Source organism: Carya illinoinensis, chromosome 2, assembly GCF_018687715.1.
Source record: "Carya illinoinensis cultivar Pawnee chromosome 2, C.illinoinensisPawnee_v1, whole genome shotgun sequence".
In the NCBI taxonomy this organism is placed as follows: domain Eukaryota; kingdom Viridiplantae; phylum Streptophyta; class Magnoliopsida; order Fagales; family Juglandaceae; genus Carya; species Carya illinoinensis.
In genome coordinates, this window is record NC_056753.1 from 1,471,403 (window position 1) to 1,488,973 (window position 17,571).

The 17,571-nt window shown below is 34.5% G+C and overlaps 1 protein-coding gene across 2 annotated transcripts; it reads left to right on the forward strand.

The window, feature by feature from the left end:
- Positions 1 to 13,867: 13,867 nt before the first annotated feature.
- Positions 13,868 to 17,253, forward strand: LOC122296251 (floral homeotic protein APETALA 2-like). 2 transcript variants are annotated; one of them, XM_043105806.1, is made up of 11 exons: positions 13,868 to 14,097; positions 14,286 to 14,873; positions 15,003 to 15,028; positions 15,182 to 15,212; positions 15,350 to 15,437; positions 15,625 to 15,770; positions 15,923 to 15,967; positions 16,065 to 16,156; positions 16,245 to 16,426; positions 16,565 to 16,762; positions 16,852 to 17,253. In XM_043105806.1, exons 2-11 carry the CDS (start codon positions 14,350 to 14,352, stop codon positions 17,050 to 17,052), a joined length of 1,533 nt encoding a protein of 510 aa, XP_042961740.1. In that variant the 5' UTR covers positions 13,868 to 14,097; positions 14,286 to 14,349; the 3' UTR covers positions 17,053 to 17,253. The 2 variants fall into 2 exon arrangements, with proteins under 2 accessions (XP_042961740.1, XP_042961749.1); XM_043105815.1 differs by lacking the exon at positions 13,868 to 14,097 and having other exon boundaries at positions 14,154 to 14,873.
- Positions 17,254 to 17,571: the final 318 nt, after the last annotated feature.

The window sequence follows — 17,571 nt, forward strand, 5'->3', positions numbered from 1 at the left end:
TAAGGATTTTGCATACTAACTTCAAAAGTTTCCAAAATTTACATTCCTCATGTAAATTTTGTCCTAAACTTAAATATCAACTCATAAAAATTTAAAACAAAACACAACCATGAAGAACACACTATGGTCGAAACATCCATAGGCCATTTCCCTTTATTTTTGTTGCAATTCCTTCCAACTTCAAAACTCATGCTTAAACCAAAATTTTGCAACAAACATCTTCCAATCCTAAGTTCAAAACCATACTTAAAACATCCATTTAGAAAAATCTAATAATCAACACCAAACTTTTTTTTTGTAAAAAGATCTAAGCACTTGAATCACAAGTTTTGACCTTAAATCAAAACATCTCCAAGAATTTCAAAAATCAAATCTTACTTCTAACATATTCATAATATCATCCTAACATCAACCATGCTTTAAATCATCAAACTAAAGTCACCAAAATCACAAAATAACATTTGGAGTTTTTGGTTTTACACTTAGTCCAAAAACAGGAACTTTTTCCTCAACTAGTTTTGATAAATCTCTTGATCTATGACTTATAAATATATGATCTTCAAACCAAACCATTACATGGTTTAAAAAGATGTCCTAAAACATATACAAGCTTCTAATTCAAGATCACATGGTTAGAAATTAACCAAAACATAAATTTAGCCAAGAATATCCACACTTTGGCTTATCTGAATATCTCTTTGCATAAAATTTTATATCTTTGAAACTAACATCAAATATCTTCAAAATAATAATATAACATGTATATAAGATGTTTAGGATCCTCCAATAAAATTATCAAAGTCATTAGAATAGGTTTAGACCACCAAAGAGTTAAACTTTCTCAAAACAGAAACTGTTTTTCCTCTTCCAGTTTCTAAGTTTCTAAATCTAAGAACATCTTTCATCAAAACCTTTAACCATGCAAAAATCCTCAACCAATAGTCACATATACATGTTAACAATACTCCATAAAAATTTCGGATCAATATCTAACCATTAGCTTGGTCAAAAACTCCAAACTATAACATATTCTCTAGTTTATCTCCCAGAATGACCTTTCTATAGTTTACACAATATTTGACTGATCAAATGATCTTCAAATGGGGCAAATAAGATATCCATGTAAACTAGACTAAAAAAGGAACAACTTATATGAAGGAGACTTTATGATAAAACACTTACAACAGCTTCGAAATGGGCATGCAAAAGAACTCCTAAAAGCTGTCCGAGAGAGAATGTTTGATATTCTTTTAAAGAAACGTGTAAATGAAGATAAGTTCGTGGGTGATGGCTGGAGATGCTTATGGAAGAGATAAGGGAGATGATAAGGCTGGAGTTGAGAGTTGAGTGTGGTTTTCTCCTACCCAAAATATCTATAAAATATTATCTCAAAATATTCTATCCAATAATATCTATAAAAAATCAGCTCAATATATTTTCCAAATGTGGAGTAGACTTGGAAGAGTAAGGTGGCTAAAATCTTTCTATGTGTATTTTAAATCTCTATTCTTAAGATATTTTCTAAATGTGTATTTTGCTTAGGTGTCATGATCTCACACCTTGATTTCCTTCACAATTCCATCTAATGGTTTCTCTTTGTGCCAAGTATCTAATACTATTCATTATGTGTGGTTAAGATCTTGCCAAGTGTCCAAATAAAATATCGCTATCCTAATTTAGAGATTTCACATTATGATTTTGAAAACACTGCGCTCAGTACATTTACCGAGGTTACTATTCACTCCAAAAATAAACGTAATAAACTTAGTACTGAAAAATTCTAAATATTCAATTAAGCCTAGTGGTGTAGACTATAATATATTCTGACACTTTTAACTATCTCAAATAATTAAAATCGCATTTCTGGCACCATAGTGAGTGATAACACTAACTATGTTGACAGGCTAAAATTTATGCGATTAGTCGATTCGTGTAAACTTACAGAGTTTTCACGAGGTTCCTAAAGTCAATAGAAATTCCTTAATTGAATTTCTAGCGGGCTGTTACATCATACGGTCCGGTCCGGTCGGTCCGTTCGGTCCACCCTATGAGTTTTTTTTTTTTTTCAATGACATTTTGTTTAATACTTATGTAATTATATTGTGACATATTTAATATATATACATATAGTATACTATTATATATATTAATAATACACTACTACTATTAGTAATAGTGATAACTATATATGTAACTATATCATGTAATAATAATAGTAATAATAGTAATATATGTAACTATATGTAATATTAATAACTAATACTATTAGTCTATTATTACTAATAACTATACTAGTACTACTACTATAACTAATAAATATATGTAATGATAGTGATAATATATGTAATATTATATTAAATAATAGTAATACTCTTATTAATAATATTCTATGTAGTTATAGTGATTTAATGCTAACATATTACATATTAAGTTAACTATACTAATACTATTATAAATTTACAAATATATGATATATTATAATTGATACTATAACTTTTATAATATGTTAATACATTAATATATATTTTTTGATCGGTTATACTAATACTATGTATTATAGTTAATAGTTATATATTAAAGAATATAGTAATACATTGATATTAAATATATATAATATAGTTATAGACTTACATTGATTTAGTTATTATGAATTTATAATTAGTATAACTATATAATTGTATTAGTATTAGACTATTAGTAATTCAATTTGACTATATTATATTAGTAATATTAGTTATGTTGAACTTAAATCAGTTAGTTAGTATAACTGTATTCTATATTATTAGTATTAATATAAATATCAGTATTAGTTATAACTATATAGACTATATTAAAATTGAGAGTCTTAGACTATATAATATACTAATAGTATTAGTGCAACTATATAAGTATACTGTATAGCTATATATTAGTTTTAATTATAGTGATTAGTATAACTATATAATATTAGACTATTAGTATAACTATATAATAGTAGACTATTAGTATAACTATATATTAGTATTAGTTATACTGTTATAGTGATTTAGTATATTATAATTTATATATTATATTTATACTATAACTCTTATAATATATTAATATATACTACTACTATATATTATAGTTATATATTAAAGAATATAATAATACATTCATACTAAATATATATAGTTATATTTCTAGTGATTTAGTTATTAACTTATTATGATTAGTATAACTATATAAATTATAATAGTATTAGACCATTAATATAGCTATATATTAGTAATATTAGTTGTGGTGAATCAGTGCTTTAGCATAACTATATAAGTATTAACTATAATGATTAGTATAACTATATAAATTACAATATAATGATAATTATATTAATTAAATATAAGTATATTAATAATTAAATTATATTAATTATAGTGATAAATATACTCTATAGCTATACATAGTATTAATTATAGTGATTAGTATAACTATATAAATCATATGATAGTATATTAGTATTAATAGTAAACTATTAGTATAGGTCACTATAACTATTGTTGAAGACTTGAAGTATTAGTTATAGTGATTTATATAACTATATTAATATAAGTATAACTACAATCTATATTAGACTATTAATATTTTTTTATACCATATATAATTATATAATTAATTATATACAACTATTATATAAATAATAATTTTTTTTTAATCTATTCGGTCCGGTCCGGGGTGAAAAACCCCCGGACCGGGACCGGACCGAATACCTTCGGTCCCTTAAAAATTGGATCGGGACCGGACCGTCCGGTCCGGTCCGGTCCAAAAATGACCGGTCCGGTCGGTTTTTTCGGTCTGGACCGTTCGACTTTCAACCCTAATTTCTATGGACTGAGGCCATGATTATGTGTATTATGGACTGTTATCAACCGCATTTTTTCCTTGACTCTTAAGGCATTAATCCTTGCTTTACAGTTTTTTTTCTTGTCGGATGTGGATTGGTAACATTGGAACTCCTATTTCGTGCCTTCTTTCCCTGTGCAAAATCTGATACTTTGATCCTTTAATCTCTCACTTCTTTGTGTCATCACCCCAAACCCGCATTTTTTAGCATAATGTTTATAATAGCTCAGCAAATTTTCAAACGAATTGAACTCCATTCCCAACTTTGGTTCCTCAATAATATCATCACCAACTGACGATGACACTACCTGCGGTGTACGGGTAGTGCCTTCCTCGTTTTCCCATTCATCTATTCTATCCAACAGAATTTCTTCATTAACTCTAGTGGAAGTACATGACGCTTCAGTTTCCAAACAATCGAGTCTATCTTCTTGACCAACTCTTGTGCTCGTTGCGGAGTTTGTAGCGATAAATGGCCTCGGAGGTCCCATCTCATATTGAAATGGGTAACCAACGTTTTCCTTAAAACAAAAAAATGAAAACACTTACCCAAACTTAAAAAATAATTAACCATTCAAAGACAAGAACAAAGTTGAAAATCCTCCTGAATGTTGTTTGGATTTTGGTTGCTAGTTGGATATGGCAGGAAAACTGATGACCATGCAGACACTAGTCCAAAGTAACTGTGCATGTAATTTGTAAAGTTCACTAAACCAGTTTGAGGGATGTTCTAACATAAAAATAATAATGATAATTAGGATGCAAAACATTAAGTTGCAATAAGTTTTTTAATTCTCAAATAACATACTGAGGTTTGGGGATTTGAGCTAGATTGTGTTAGCAGAGATGACTCTTCTTCCCTTTTTCCTATTCCTTGTACAAGTTGTTCAATATCCAAGATTAGTCTTTGATAAGTTTTCAAGAAAATTAATTCTATCGACCAAGAGAGAGAGTGAAGACTAATCTTGTGTAGTATTTCTTCCAAGAAAAAAAAAAAAACTACATGAGATTTTTTTATATAGTTTTAAAGAGCATAAAATACAAGATGTACCTCTAGTAGCAAACAAAAGAAAGGAAAACAAACACATCAATAAAAATCCAGCTTATCTAAGAGAGACCAACTTTTTCTTATCAAAGTGAAACTATAGCTGATTAAATTAATTTTTCATTTTAAATTTGTCTTTCTCAATTAAAGTGTTAATGTAACGCATATTTAAATTGAATTAATTATGTACAGATTAGTTAAATGGAAAGACATTTCTCTTATGTATTATGATGATGGCATTTGAAAGAGTTATTAAGCAAAATCGTTCAGCTGTGGAAAAAGTGTTGGATAGACCTCCATAAATCTAATTTTGAGTTTTTTTTATAATTATTTATGATAATTACAACGGCTCAGAAAACCCATTAGTTTAATAGAACTATTCAGATCAAGTTCTTGCAACCATTTCAAAACTTTTTAAAAAATAATGCATGAGGTATGTTTTATTACACCTTGATACTTGGCTAAATTTCTAGTTAACCACTAAGTTCCTAGAGTATATCAATGCAACATATTAATTGAGCTAGTAAATGAAGCTAAAAAGGCTGAGATGCCAAAACTCTGGGAGATATGATACCATACAAACACATTAAGGGAACAATAATTATAAACATGTACATTAAGACTCAATAGCTTCACATGTAAATTTCATGAACAACCAAGGTAGCAGTGATTAGTAAACCAACTAGAAACAAGCCATCCTCTGTTCATCCAACTAGAAATATATATTTAACAACAACTAAACCACAATAATTAAACCACAATGTGGAACTAGAAAATTAATATTTTCAGCCAAGAAATTTCTACATAACTAATTGTATGCAATGCAAAAATCTTATATTTAACAATAACTAAATCACAACATGATTGTTTATCAGTAACCAAAACATTTAAACAAATGTAAAAATTGCAGATTGAAGAAGAAAGCGTTTCTACAGATTAAACTCAACCAATGGTGGTGATGGTACCCACGAAGATGACTGACGAAGCTAACCCGAAATGTTGGCCCATGAAGTGACCCAAACCAAGCCCACAACATTGACCCAAACCAAGCCCACGGCGCTGACCCAACCCGATGCTCAGCCTTGACCCACACCAACGAAATCAAATGCTCGGCCTTGCGTTGACCAGCCCAAAGCAGATGCCCCCCCCCCCCCCCCCCTCCAACCCAACCCAACCCAACCCCACCTTCTACACCCATACGAGGAAGACGCCCATTGGAAGAATTGATGAGCTTCGAGCTGCACTGATCTATCTCACACCTTCAGAAGTAGAAGCGGGAAATGGAAAGTGAAATGGCTATTCTGTGTTTTTATTTTCATATATTATTATTATTATTTTTATAATAAATAGCACGTCAGCCGATTGCACGACGTCTATATAAGATGACCGTGTATAGAAGAATTGTTTCTCTTTAGGAATAGAAAAATGATACCATCCCTTTAAGTTTATTCCTTCAATATTCGATTGCTCCTATATTTTATTTTATTTTTTAATAAATTTTTATTTAATAATTAAGGAATTTACCACTAATATATTATTTTTTTAAAAAATAATTAAATATGTTTAAAAAACATTTAAAATAAAAAACAAAAAAATAGAAAAATGTAATTTACACTAGAGGCACACCAAGCAGTCAAACTAGGATTGCATAGTAGCACTACCCTTAGAGCATTAGTATTGGTTTCTCTATATATAAGTACAAAATCACATATTTTAGAGATTATCTCTGTCATTCCAGAAAAACTCTCACATTGGATTATGCATCTTTGAATCAAAATAATAATAAAGTAATATTTTATATTATTATTAATTTTTTATATATATTTTATAATTAGCACCCACTACATACATTTGGCATTAATAAAATAACAATTGAGGAGTGAATAATGCATCTTCAAAGATGTTGAAACACAGTGGCGGAACTAAAAATTGTATTGAGGGGGGGGTCAACTTTTTTTATTGTATAATACATTTATGTAAAAAGTAATGCTAAATACAGGATATGCAAACTCTACGCACTCATTTTGAAAAGAAAAAGTGGAATCCATCATTAAATTATTTTTTTATTATTTCTCATAAATTTAATTTTAATTTTTAGTTTAGAAAAGTCATGTCCTTAAAAATAGATAATGTATAGAAATTAAGTAAAATTTTGGGCCTATAAAAAAAATTAGAGAGGGGCATTTTTAGGTATATTGAATTTTTTTTAAAAAAAATTAAAGAACATATGGAGATTATAATTTTTTGTGGAGGGAATTTTCTATATTTGTAGAATTATGCATAAAATTTAGGGATTATTATATGATTTCGAAAAGTTTTGGGGCTTGGTGCATCATGGCTCCGCTACTATTAAAACACTGTTTATAACTATGTAAAATTTTAAATATACATAATTCAATATAGTCAAATTAAGAATCTAATTATACAAATATATATTTGTATTTACATATTGAGACACCAATATCAATATTCTTAAGAATTAACCCACCCCACGTTACCTCCACTTACGCATGATCCCTAATCGTACGAGCCCTAAATCAATGAATGAATGTTGTATGCCGACAAAGATGTGGGTGATCCTACCCACTTATCTGTGTTTTTATTATGAGGAAGAAAAAATGAAAAAAAAAACCTTCTATACTACACATTTGGACTTAATTAATATGTAATTTATTAATATTTTTATTTAAATATACATATTTCAATATTGATATAAATATAAAAATGAAAAATTATATATTAATTCATTTGAGGTGAGTTGTGTAAAATTTTCATATAAAATTTCTCTTTCTAGAGAAAACAAAGATATTGGGTTAGAGTTCACCAGATGTACTACATCAAAATTGCCTCATTTGGTGACTACTTACGAAAGGTTTGGGTGTATTTCATGCAATACAAGTTAGAAATGTTTGCCAAGTTCAAGTTGTGGAAAGTTGAAGTAGAAAACCAGAGAGGAATTAAGAGTAGATGCCTCAGGTCCAATAATAGTACTGAGTACACAGATTCAAAGTTCTCGGAGTTATGTGAGCAGCATGGGATTAAGAGACACTTCACAATACGCAAGACACCACGACATAATGATGTGGCAAAAAAGATGAATAGAACAATAGCTGAGAGAGCTCAGTGTCTCAGATTGAATGCAGGTCTTGTAGAGAACTTCTAAGCAGAAGCATTGAATATGACATGTCTCTTAATTAACAGATCACCTAGGGCAACACTAGGTGGGAAAGTAGTAGAGGAGGTGTGGACAGGCAGTGTGGTAGACTACTCTGGTTTGATAGTGTTTAGATGTCCAGTCTACGTGCATATTTCTAGTGAGGAGAGATCGAAGCTTGATGCAAAGTTTAGACAGTGTATCTTTCTGGGGTATCAGAAAGGGGTGAAAGGCTTCAAGTTCTGGGATCCGAAGGCAAACAATGTGGTGATCAGTAAAGATGTGATTTTTGATGAAAAAAATCATGTTACAGCGTACTCAAGAAGAAGAGAAACATGTGCCAGAAAATTGCAGCACCAATGAACATTTGGTGCATGTGGAGCTAGAGAACCATGGTAGAGAAGACAATGTTCAAAATGTATAGAGTTCTAGCTTAGAAGATCAACAGCATCACAGTATAGCTACAGACAAGCCCAGACGCACTATCAGGCCACCTATTAGGTATGGTTTTGAAGGTTTGGTTTCTTATGCACTCATTACTAGTAGCGGGGATCCTATTACTTTTCAGGAGGCAGTACACAACTGAAAGAAAAGTAGATAGATGAGTGCTATGATAGAGGGGATGGATAAGAATTAGATATGGGAGTTGGTGGAGCTTCCAGAGGGGAAGAGAGCGATAGAATGCAAATGGGTGTATAAGAAAATAGTATCAGAAAAAGAGGGGGAAAAGTTCAAGACTCGTCTAGTAGTAAAGGGTTACTAAAAAAGGAAAGGGGTTGACTATAATGAGATCTTCTCCCCTGTGGTTAGACACACTTCAATCAGGGCAATGTTGGGTTTGGTAGTGCATTTTGATATACAGTTGGAGCAGATGGATGTAAAAATAACTTTTCTTTATAGTGATTTAGAGGAGTAGATTTACATGGTACAGCCAGAAGGGTTCAATAAGGCTGGATAGAAATACTTGGTTTGTAAATTGAGGAAATTACCTTATGGGCTGAAATAGTCTTCGAGACAGTAGTACAAGAGATTTAACTCCTACATGATCCGAATTGACTACATGCGATGTGAGTATGATTGTTGTGTTTATATGATAAGCTTTGATGATGATTCATTTTTTTTTTCTTTTATTTTATGTGGATAATATGTTGATTGCTGTGAAGAGTATGAGTGAAGTCAATAAGTGCAAAACTTTGTTGAGGTAAAGAATTTGACATGAAGAATTTGGGTGCAGCCAAGAAGATTCTGGGGGTGGAAATTCACAAGGACAAAGCTTTTAGGAGATTATGGTTATCTCAATGTGGCTATGTTGAGAGGGTATTGGAGAGGTTCAACATGGATAATGCTAAACCAGTGAGTAAATCGTTGGCAAATCATTTTAGATTGTCTATTGCTCAGTACCCGAAGACAGATGATGAAGTTCAAGCCATGTCAAATGTTCCATATTGCAGTGCAGTGGGGTGCTTGATGTGTGCTATGGTTTGTACAAGACCAGATTTGGCACAAGCTATCAGTGTGGTGAGCAAGTTTCTATCAAATCTGGGATGACAACATTGAGATGCAGTTAAGTAGATTTTCATATACTTGAGGGGTACTATAGACTATGGTATCATGTTTGGCAGACAATAGTGTAATCCTTTAGTTGTGAGATATGTGATATTTTGTATTCACTCTTATAGGGGGGCCTATTTGTTGGAGGTCCATGGTTTAGTTTTTAGCTGCACTATCTACTACTGAGTCAGAGTATATGGCAATGACTGAGATTGCCAAGGAAACTTTGCAGCTTATATGTTTGGTCAAGGAGCTGGGTATTTAGTAAAGTGGAGTTTACTTGCATTGTAATAGTTAGAGTGCCATCTATTTGGCGAAGAACCAGGTGTATCATGCGAGGACCAAGTACATAGATGTGAGGTTTCATAGGATTAGGGAATTGGTTTCTTCTAGTGAACTTTTGCTTGAGAAAGTTCATATTTCCGAGAATGCAACAAATATGTTGACAAAGCCTGTTACCATAGATAAGTTCAAGCATTGTTTAGACTTGATTAATGTCTCCAGGTGCTAGATGGGAGACGTCCTAACCTATTGTCTCAAGTGAAGTTTCAGGTTATATTTTTTCTTTTCTCCTAAGGGGTGGATATTCGCCAATGTGGAGATTGTTGTATTATGTGGCTCATATCGAGTGAAACACGTATCGAGAGAAAGTAAGCTGATGCCGGAGTAGAGTGAGGTGAGCGAAGGTACGGTACGGGGGTATTTTAAAAATTTCTAAATACCCTTGTATGGGTAGGGTTAGTCAAATATACATGATGTAACCCTACCTTTTCATAATGAAATTGTCAGCTTCCACTCGCTCCTATGGATGTAGGCATACTACTAAACCTCGTTAAATCTCTATGTTATTTTTACTTTTTTGTATGATTCATCATAATTGCCGCAAGTTTCACAACCCTCCACCGTAGGTGCACGGGGCCACTAGCCTAGCCACCTCACCTCACCTAGTGGCTTTCCCCTCTAGCTAGCATATCTATTTTTTCAACATCTTATACTCCATTTTTTGATTCGTAGAGACAATCAACGAATGAAATCCAAAGTGAGCTGCAGTTTTAGCACCACTGCTGGCCTGTGTGGTCCATTCTCTACACCACAACATTGTCTCTTGTTCTTACCCCCCTTGGTCGTGCAAGAATAGTTTACCCTCCCTCACTCATGATCTCACATTTATAACAACCTCTCTCTCGGTTCACTCAACCTTAGTTTGTCTCAATTAAATTATTAAGCTTACTTTGATTCACATGGTAGCTTTTATCCTCTGTTTGGACGTTAAAACAATGAAAAGAAATTAAATATATTCATTCCACCCCAGTAAACTAGGCTGCGCATCCCTAGTTGCTAGGGGTTTTTGGCAGCTTGGTGGGTCTCAAAGATGGAGAAGGCCAAGATCTCTCGTCTCCCCCACCAACTCTTTGTTTATTTGGTACCATGCATTGAGGATAAAAGAGAAAGATATCAAGTACATAGGAGTTATGGGTTCTATTCTTAACAAGGAAGCCCAGGATCCAACATCTGTTTTGAACAGGATACAAAGAATTTACCTCTCTCTCTTTCTAGTAGAATTATTTACCTTAGCTCTAGGACTACTCGCACGCTCTAGGGACTGTTGAAGGAATTTCATTAAGAAAGAAGAATAATCAAGATAAAACTTTTTAGCAGTAGAAACCGTGCGCGCATGAGCGCTTATGCACCCTATCTTGTTAACAATAAGAAAGGGGAAGCGATCCAAGAAAAGTTCAAACAAAGTCCAGGTGTTCTAATCGAGTTGGGACACATTATTAAATTAGTAAAAATTCTATATATAATATTTTTATGTATTTTTTATATACTCACGATTAGTTATATTATTTTTTTAATATAAAATAATTATTTTAATTAATAATGTTAATAAAGTAGATAAAAAATATATAAAAATAATTATATATAACAAAACTTAATAATTAATGAAGTGGTGAAATCCACGTGGTGATTGGAAAAGTTCCAATAACTTTTATAAAAAAGAGCCGGGCACAACAGCTTCAGCAAAATGCCACGTATATACTGAAACATTGTACGGCACTTTCTTTCTTTAATGAATAAAGTGTATTACTTTCTAAGACAACTGTTGTGTGATGTGTGTACAACGTTTGGTCTTATGTTTGGGCTCTCCCTCCTTGTTAGAGTGGCATGCACTACTACCACATATTAATAATACACATGGAATTTATCACGCAACAAACCATGCTGCTGCGCATCATCATCATCATCATCATCATCCATACTATGGCAAACAATAAAAGCTGAGAGGACATGGAATTCGTGCATACGAGAACATATGAAAAAACAAAAGCCAATGGCTACGGTACATGTTGCCTGCAAGTACAGAAATGGTGGGAACAGATAGTTGGGTTGGGAACAGTGGTAAACGGTTAAGGACAATAATGCAAAGTGGGCCTAAGAGCTTCAGTGGAAGACAGATAGAGAGAAAACGAGAGGTGGGCCTGGGCTTTTTTGTATAATTCACTGATTCACTGGAGAAGAGAGAGAGAGACAGAAAGGTTAGAGAGAGAGAGGCCCACTTTGGAGGTAGTACTGTTTCCACTTGAGGAAAACTACCTATTGAGACATAGCCTCGTCCCACTTCCATTATTGGAAGGTTAGAAAGAGAGTCTAGAGAGAGAGAGAGAGATAGATTAGACGGAATAGACAAGTTTGGGTTGGGCCTGTTGGGAATTTTGTTTGAAAAAAATCTTCACAACCTTCTAACATCCTATACTCCACATTTTTTTAATTTTTATTATTTTATTTTTTATTAAATATTTAATATATAAATAATGAATAAAAGAATTAAATTAATTTAAAAGGAATAAATTCAAAAAAAATATTAAAAAATTAAAAAAAAAATGAAGTGTGGTATGTTTAGAGGTTGTGTAGAATTTCCTTTTTGTTTGGGTGTGTTATGACGTTCCCCAATTTTCAGTTTCATCCCACTCCAAGAAGATATTTCTCTTTTTTTATTATTTAAGTACAGTACCTATTTATATTATTATATTTATAAAAATAATAAACTGAATTTTTTTAATAGTTGATTTTTTTAAAGATAATATTATAAAATTAAATGATGATGTCAGGGATGATGACATATATTCATCAATCCATTCATCAATCTTTCCTCAATGGTTTTTGAGTTGGCTTCTGCTGTTTAAAGTCAGATGTTAGACCCACGCTCTTCTGTTTCCTTGTTTATATCACGCTCCCTGTCTAGGGAAATGTTACACTTTTCCTATTCTATAACTTTTACCTATTTTTTTAATAAAATACTATTCCATTTGAATCCAAAGGACCAAAGATTATTAAAAATGAAAATAGAAATTCACAAAACATAACTACAAGTGTATTTTGTGTTCTAAAAAAAAAATTAACTTTAAAAATTAGATTACAGTGGTCTAAGAAGATAAGTGTATGACACGCGCGGTTAAATAGGAGTGAAAAGGAAATTAGAGTCATAAATACGAGGTACCAATAGAGAGGCCATTGGGTCACAAGAGGAACGAAAGAGGCAAAGGTGGTCCTCGTCCCGTACTCTTGGATTGGACTTTTCGGGAAAGAGCTTCCTTTTCCTACTATTATGCCCTTTTCTTTCCTCTTCTATAACTAGACTCTCTCTCTCTCTCTCTCTGGCTTTTGCATTCAGACACAATAATAATTCAACACAATCTCCTTCCTAAACTGCCCTTCTCCTGAATCCTTTTACCTTTACAGCTTACTGCTGGATCTGTAATACCTATGGTAACTTCTGACTTGTGGATCTGAAAGAATTAATAGTTGAAGATGGATGGAAATGGAGGTGACTTGTGACGTTAAAGGTTAAATAATTATTACTCACTAAGCTAATAAAGGCCACTGAGTGATTAGCTATCTCTTCGAGTCCCTGTACTGTCTATTTCCATTAGTGGGTGATTTAGAAAGAGAGTGGTGCTTTTCGATTTGGTTAACGTGGGAAAGTTGTAGGGAAAGAGATGGTTCTTTTTGTATCTCATTTTCCCCGTTTATGTTCCTTGGAACCCACCAATAAGAAAAAGAAGAAGAAACTGCATCAGCAGTCCTCCTAGACAAGAGGGACAGTAAAGTTCGTACACGAGTTCAAATAAACAGAAAGTAGGGTTAAAAATAAAGAAGCCTAGACAGACAAACTAATTTATGAATAATCAAAAAAAAGGAAAAGAATACAGAAAATGGAAATAGCAGTAGTATTAAAGAGAGAGTGAAAGTGAATTATGAGTCATTGAAAAGAGAAGGAAGAGAGGCAAGTGGTCAGAGAGAGAGAGAGAGGGAGTGGGGTAACAAGGAGAGCGTGGCTTGCTTTCGGCCAAGCTTGCTGAAGCTGGCCTCGTCTATGCTGAATTGGGCAGCGAGGGATAAAAGATCTGGGAACATCTTCACCGCTCCTAATTGCCTACCTTTTGGCTCGCAATACAACCTACGCCTCCTCTCTCCTTCTTTGTCCTAGGTTTTCTTTCGTTCTAACTCTCTTCTCTACCTTCATTTCGCCTCCCCCCCCCCCCCCTTCTCCCAACACACATCTCCTCTTCCTCCGAAAGAAAGAAAGAAACCTTTTTTTTTTTTTTTTATGTTTATCATTTTCAAACGTATATAATATGGCTCCTATGTGAGAATAAGGTTCGGAATTTGTACCAGGAAACAATAGGGTCTTGTACCTTGCAGAGATAACATCGAAGCCGGGAGGGAAAAGAAGAAAAAAATGTGGGATCTCAATGACTCGCCTGATCAGAGACGAGACGACGAATCAGAAGGCTGTTCTTCCCAGAAGACCTCATTTGATGGGGACGATGACAAGGGAAAAAGGGTCGGATCCGTGTCTAATTCGAGCTCTTCAGCTGTGGTCATCGAGGATGGATCCGACGACGATCAGGACGGCGATAGAGAAAGAATGATCAAGCGGCGTGGCGGCAGCAACAGAAAATTGTTCGGGTTCTCGTTCACGGAGACCGACCCGACTCTCGTGACCAGGCAGTTCTTCCCGGTGGAAGAGTTAGAAATGGGGGCTACATCCGATGCCGGAGTTTGTCCCACTGCTGCTGTTGCGTTTCCTCGTGCCCACTGGGTCGGGATCAAGTTTTGCCAATCGGATTCGCCAAGCCCCGGAAAGTCAGCCGAGGTCTCGCAGCCCATGAAGAAAAGCCGGCGGGGACCGAGGTCGAGGAGCTCCCAGTATCGAGGTGTTACGTTTTACCGGAGAACTGGCCGGTGGGAGTCTCATATATGGTCAGTCTTGTGTGATCGATGAAGTAGTTTATTACTTTCGCTGTTTTCTGAATTTTTTGCGTTTCTATTTTTGGAAATCAATTGGTGTCTTCACAATTTTTTCTCTTTTTGGACTTGTGTTTAATGTAGGGATTGCGGAAAGCAAGTTTATCTAGGTAAGACTGTCTTTACGACTATGGTATTTCCCTTTTTGTGGAAAAAATAGTTACTACTTGTCTTGATTGTTGAGAGGATATAGATGAGAAAATAATTTCTGTGGTACTGAACTGATGAGATGGTTGGTGTTGCTTGGGAATAAATGTGTGTAGGTGGATTTGACACTGCACATGCAGCTGCTCGGTGAGTTCTCGCTTCTTCCTCTCTCTTGTTTTGCTAGCTTCTATTATTAACATTTCTTTGTCTTGAACCGAATAAACGAATTAAATATAAAATTATCTCTGGAAAATGTGAGACTGAAAAGGGAGATCTTTGTGCAGTGCATATGATAGGGCGGCCATCAAGTTCCGGGGTGTGGAGGCAGACATCAATTTTAGTCTTGAAGACTATGAGGAAGACTTGAAACAGGTCTGTGCATGAGAGATAGTAAGAGAGGGAGAGAGGTGGAGAGCGATTTGTATTTTATTAAATTATGTTATCTTGAACAGTTAACTCATCTTCTTACATTTCTCTTTTTGATATGCGGAATTGCTTTCCTTTCTTTTGCTTTTGGCAATTGAAATATATGATTTACCAAGGAAAGTGTCTGTAATAGATGAGCAATCTGACCAAGGAAGAGTTCGTGCACGTACTTCGCCGACAGAGCACCGGATTTCCAAGAGGGAGCTCCAAATATAGAGGTGTAACCTTGCACAAGTGTGGAAGATGGGAGGCTCGAATGGGCCAATTTTTAGGCAAAAAGTAAAACCTCATCTTCCTCTACTTTAACCCCCTCCTTCCTCGTGGAACCCCTTCTGGTTTTTCCTCTCTTTCTCTGTTTTGGTGTGAATTAAATCGAGTTTTCATTTCTTTTTGGATAAGTACTGTAACCTAACCTTAATCTAATCTGACAGATATGTTTATTTGGGTTTGTTCGATACCGAGATTGAAGCCGCAAGGTGCGTGTCCTCGCGTACTTAATTTTTTGCTCTCATTTAATATATAAACAATATATTGGTTCCGTTGGAATTTAGTGTTCTAGCACATGATATGTAGGGCTTATGACAAAGCGGCAATTAAGTGTAATGGCAAAGAGGCTGTCACCAACTTCGATTCAAGCATCTACGAGAATGAGCTCAACTCTACCGGTACGTACGTATTAATTCGATAGTACTTGTATATGTATGTCTGCTTGCTTGACTTTGGCAACTATTTTATTTGAGAAATGTTCAACAGAATCTTCAAGTGTTAACGCTGCAAATCACAATCTGGATTTGAGTTTGGGCAATTCAAACTGCAAGCAAAGTAGTGCAGCGTCGGGAAATGATAGTTACAGTAGCACTAATGCTGCAACGGGACAGCGGCCGGCATCGATTCAGTTCGTAGCTGATTGGCGGAATCGAGGACTTAGGCCAAAGGTACTTTTTATTTGATCAAAATCTAACTTGGTTGATCGAGTTTTACTATCATCGATCGATCGCTCGATCCTTCTTAATTAATGCGCTCCCAACAATAATATAAGTCTTATCTTTGCTTCTTCATGTTTTAACCCGCAGGAATCATGTAGCGAAGTCGACGTTGATGCTCACAGAAGAGAAGGGTTCATCGAAGCTGAAGCCATGCAGCTGCTGAGCCGAACGCACATTCAATCTCCACCGCCTGGTGAAATGCCGAGGCACGGGCAATTCAGGAGGCCTGAAGAGACCCAGATGCTTGCCAATTTTCCCACATACCTTAATTCACCCGGTTATCAAGTGGGTATCATCTACTAGTTAAAGCACATTTTTGGGTATCCATCACTAGGAGGAAATTTCAAGGAAAATTATGCTCTTTTAATTTGTAGGTTCAGTATCCAAGCAGCAGTACTATTGGGGGCTTAGTTGCTGGAGATCTATCACTGTCTATTAATGAGCAACAATGGCAGTCCGGTCCTCCCCAGTTGTTTGCAACGGCTGCAGCATCATCAGGATTCCCAGCGCAGATGAGACCCTCACAACATTGGCCGTACAAAAATGGATTTCACTCTCAAATGAGACCCTCTTGATCCACTTTGTTTTTCCCTAATTAACGTCTGCTAATTTTCCAGGCTCTGCCAAATTTATTTGCGAGCCAAGTAAAACATCAATGTTTTCACACTTGCTCTTGTTCCAAAATCATGGTACTGAGAAACGGAGAGAAAATATTTCCGACCCTTTGTGGAATGATGGTACTTCAAACTAACAATACAACGAAATGTTCAGCCAAATGTACATTCTGGGTTCTGACTGGAATTCGCTATGAATCTTTCTTCATATGTCCTGAATATATATTTGTGCACGCTGCATGCTTTGACATCCGAAGGAAACCTAAATGTTATATACCCGCCAATTTTATATTTCTCATGTTCTTTATTTACGCACGTAATTGCATCTTTGGTTAGCCACATTCCAAGTTATTCATTACGCGGTAGGATAATCGACCAAACCTTTTTCTACTTTTTGGAGAAACTTCTCATAGCTAGATTGGCTTCCTTTTTAAGTTTCCGTCGTGTTGGAAGTGCAAATGTCAATGAATACCTAAGTGG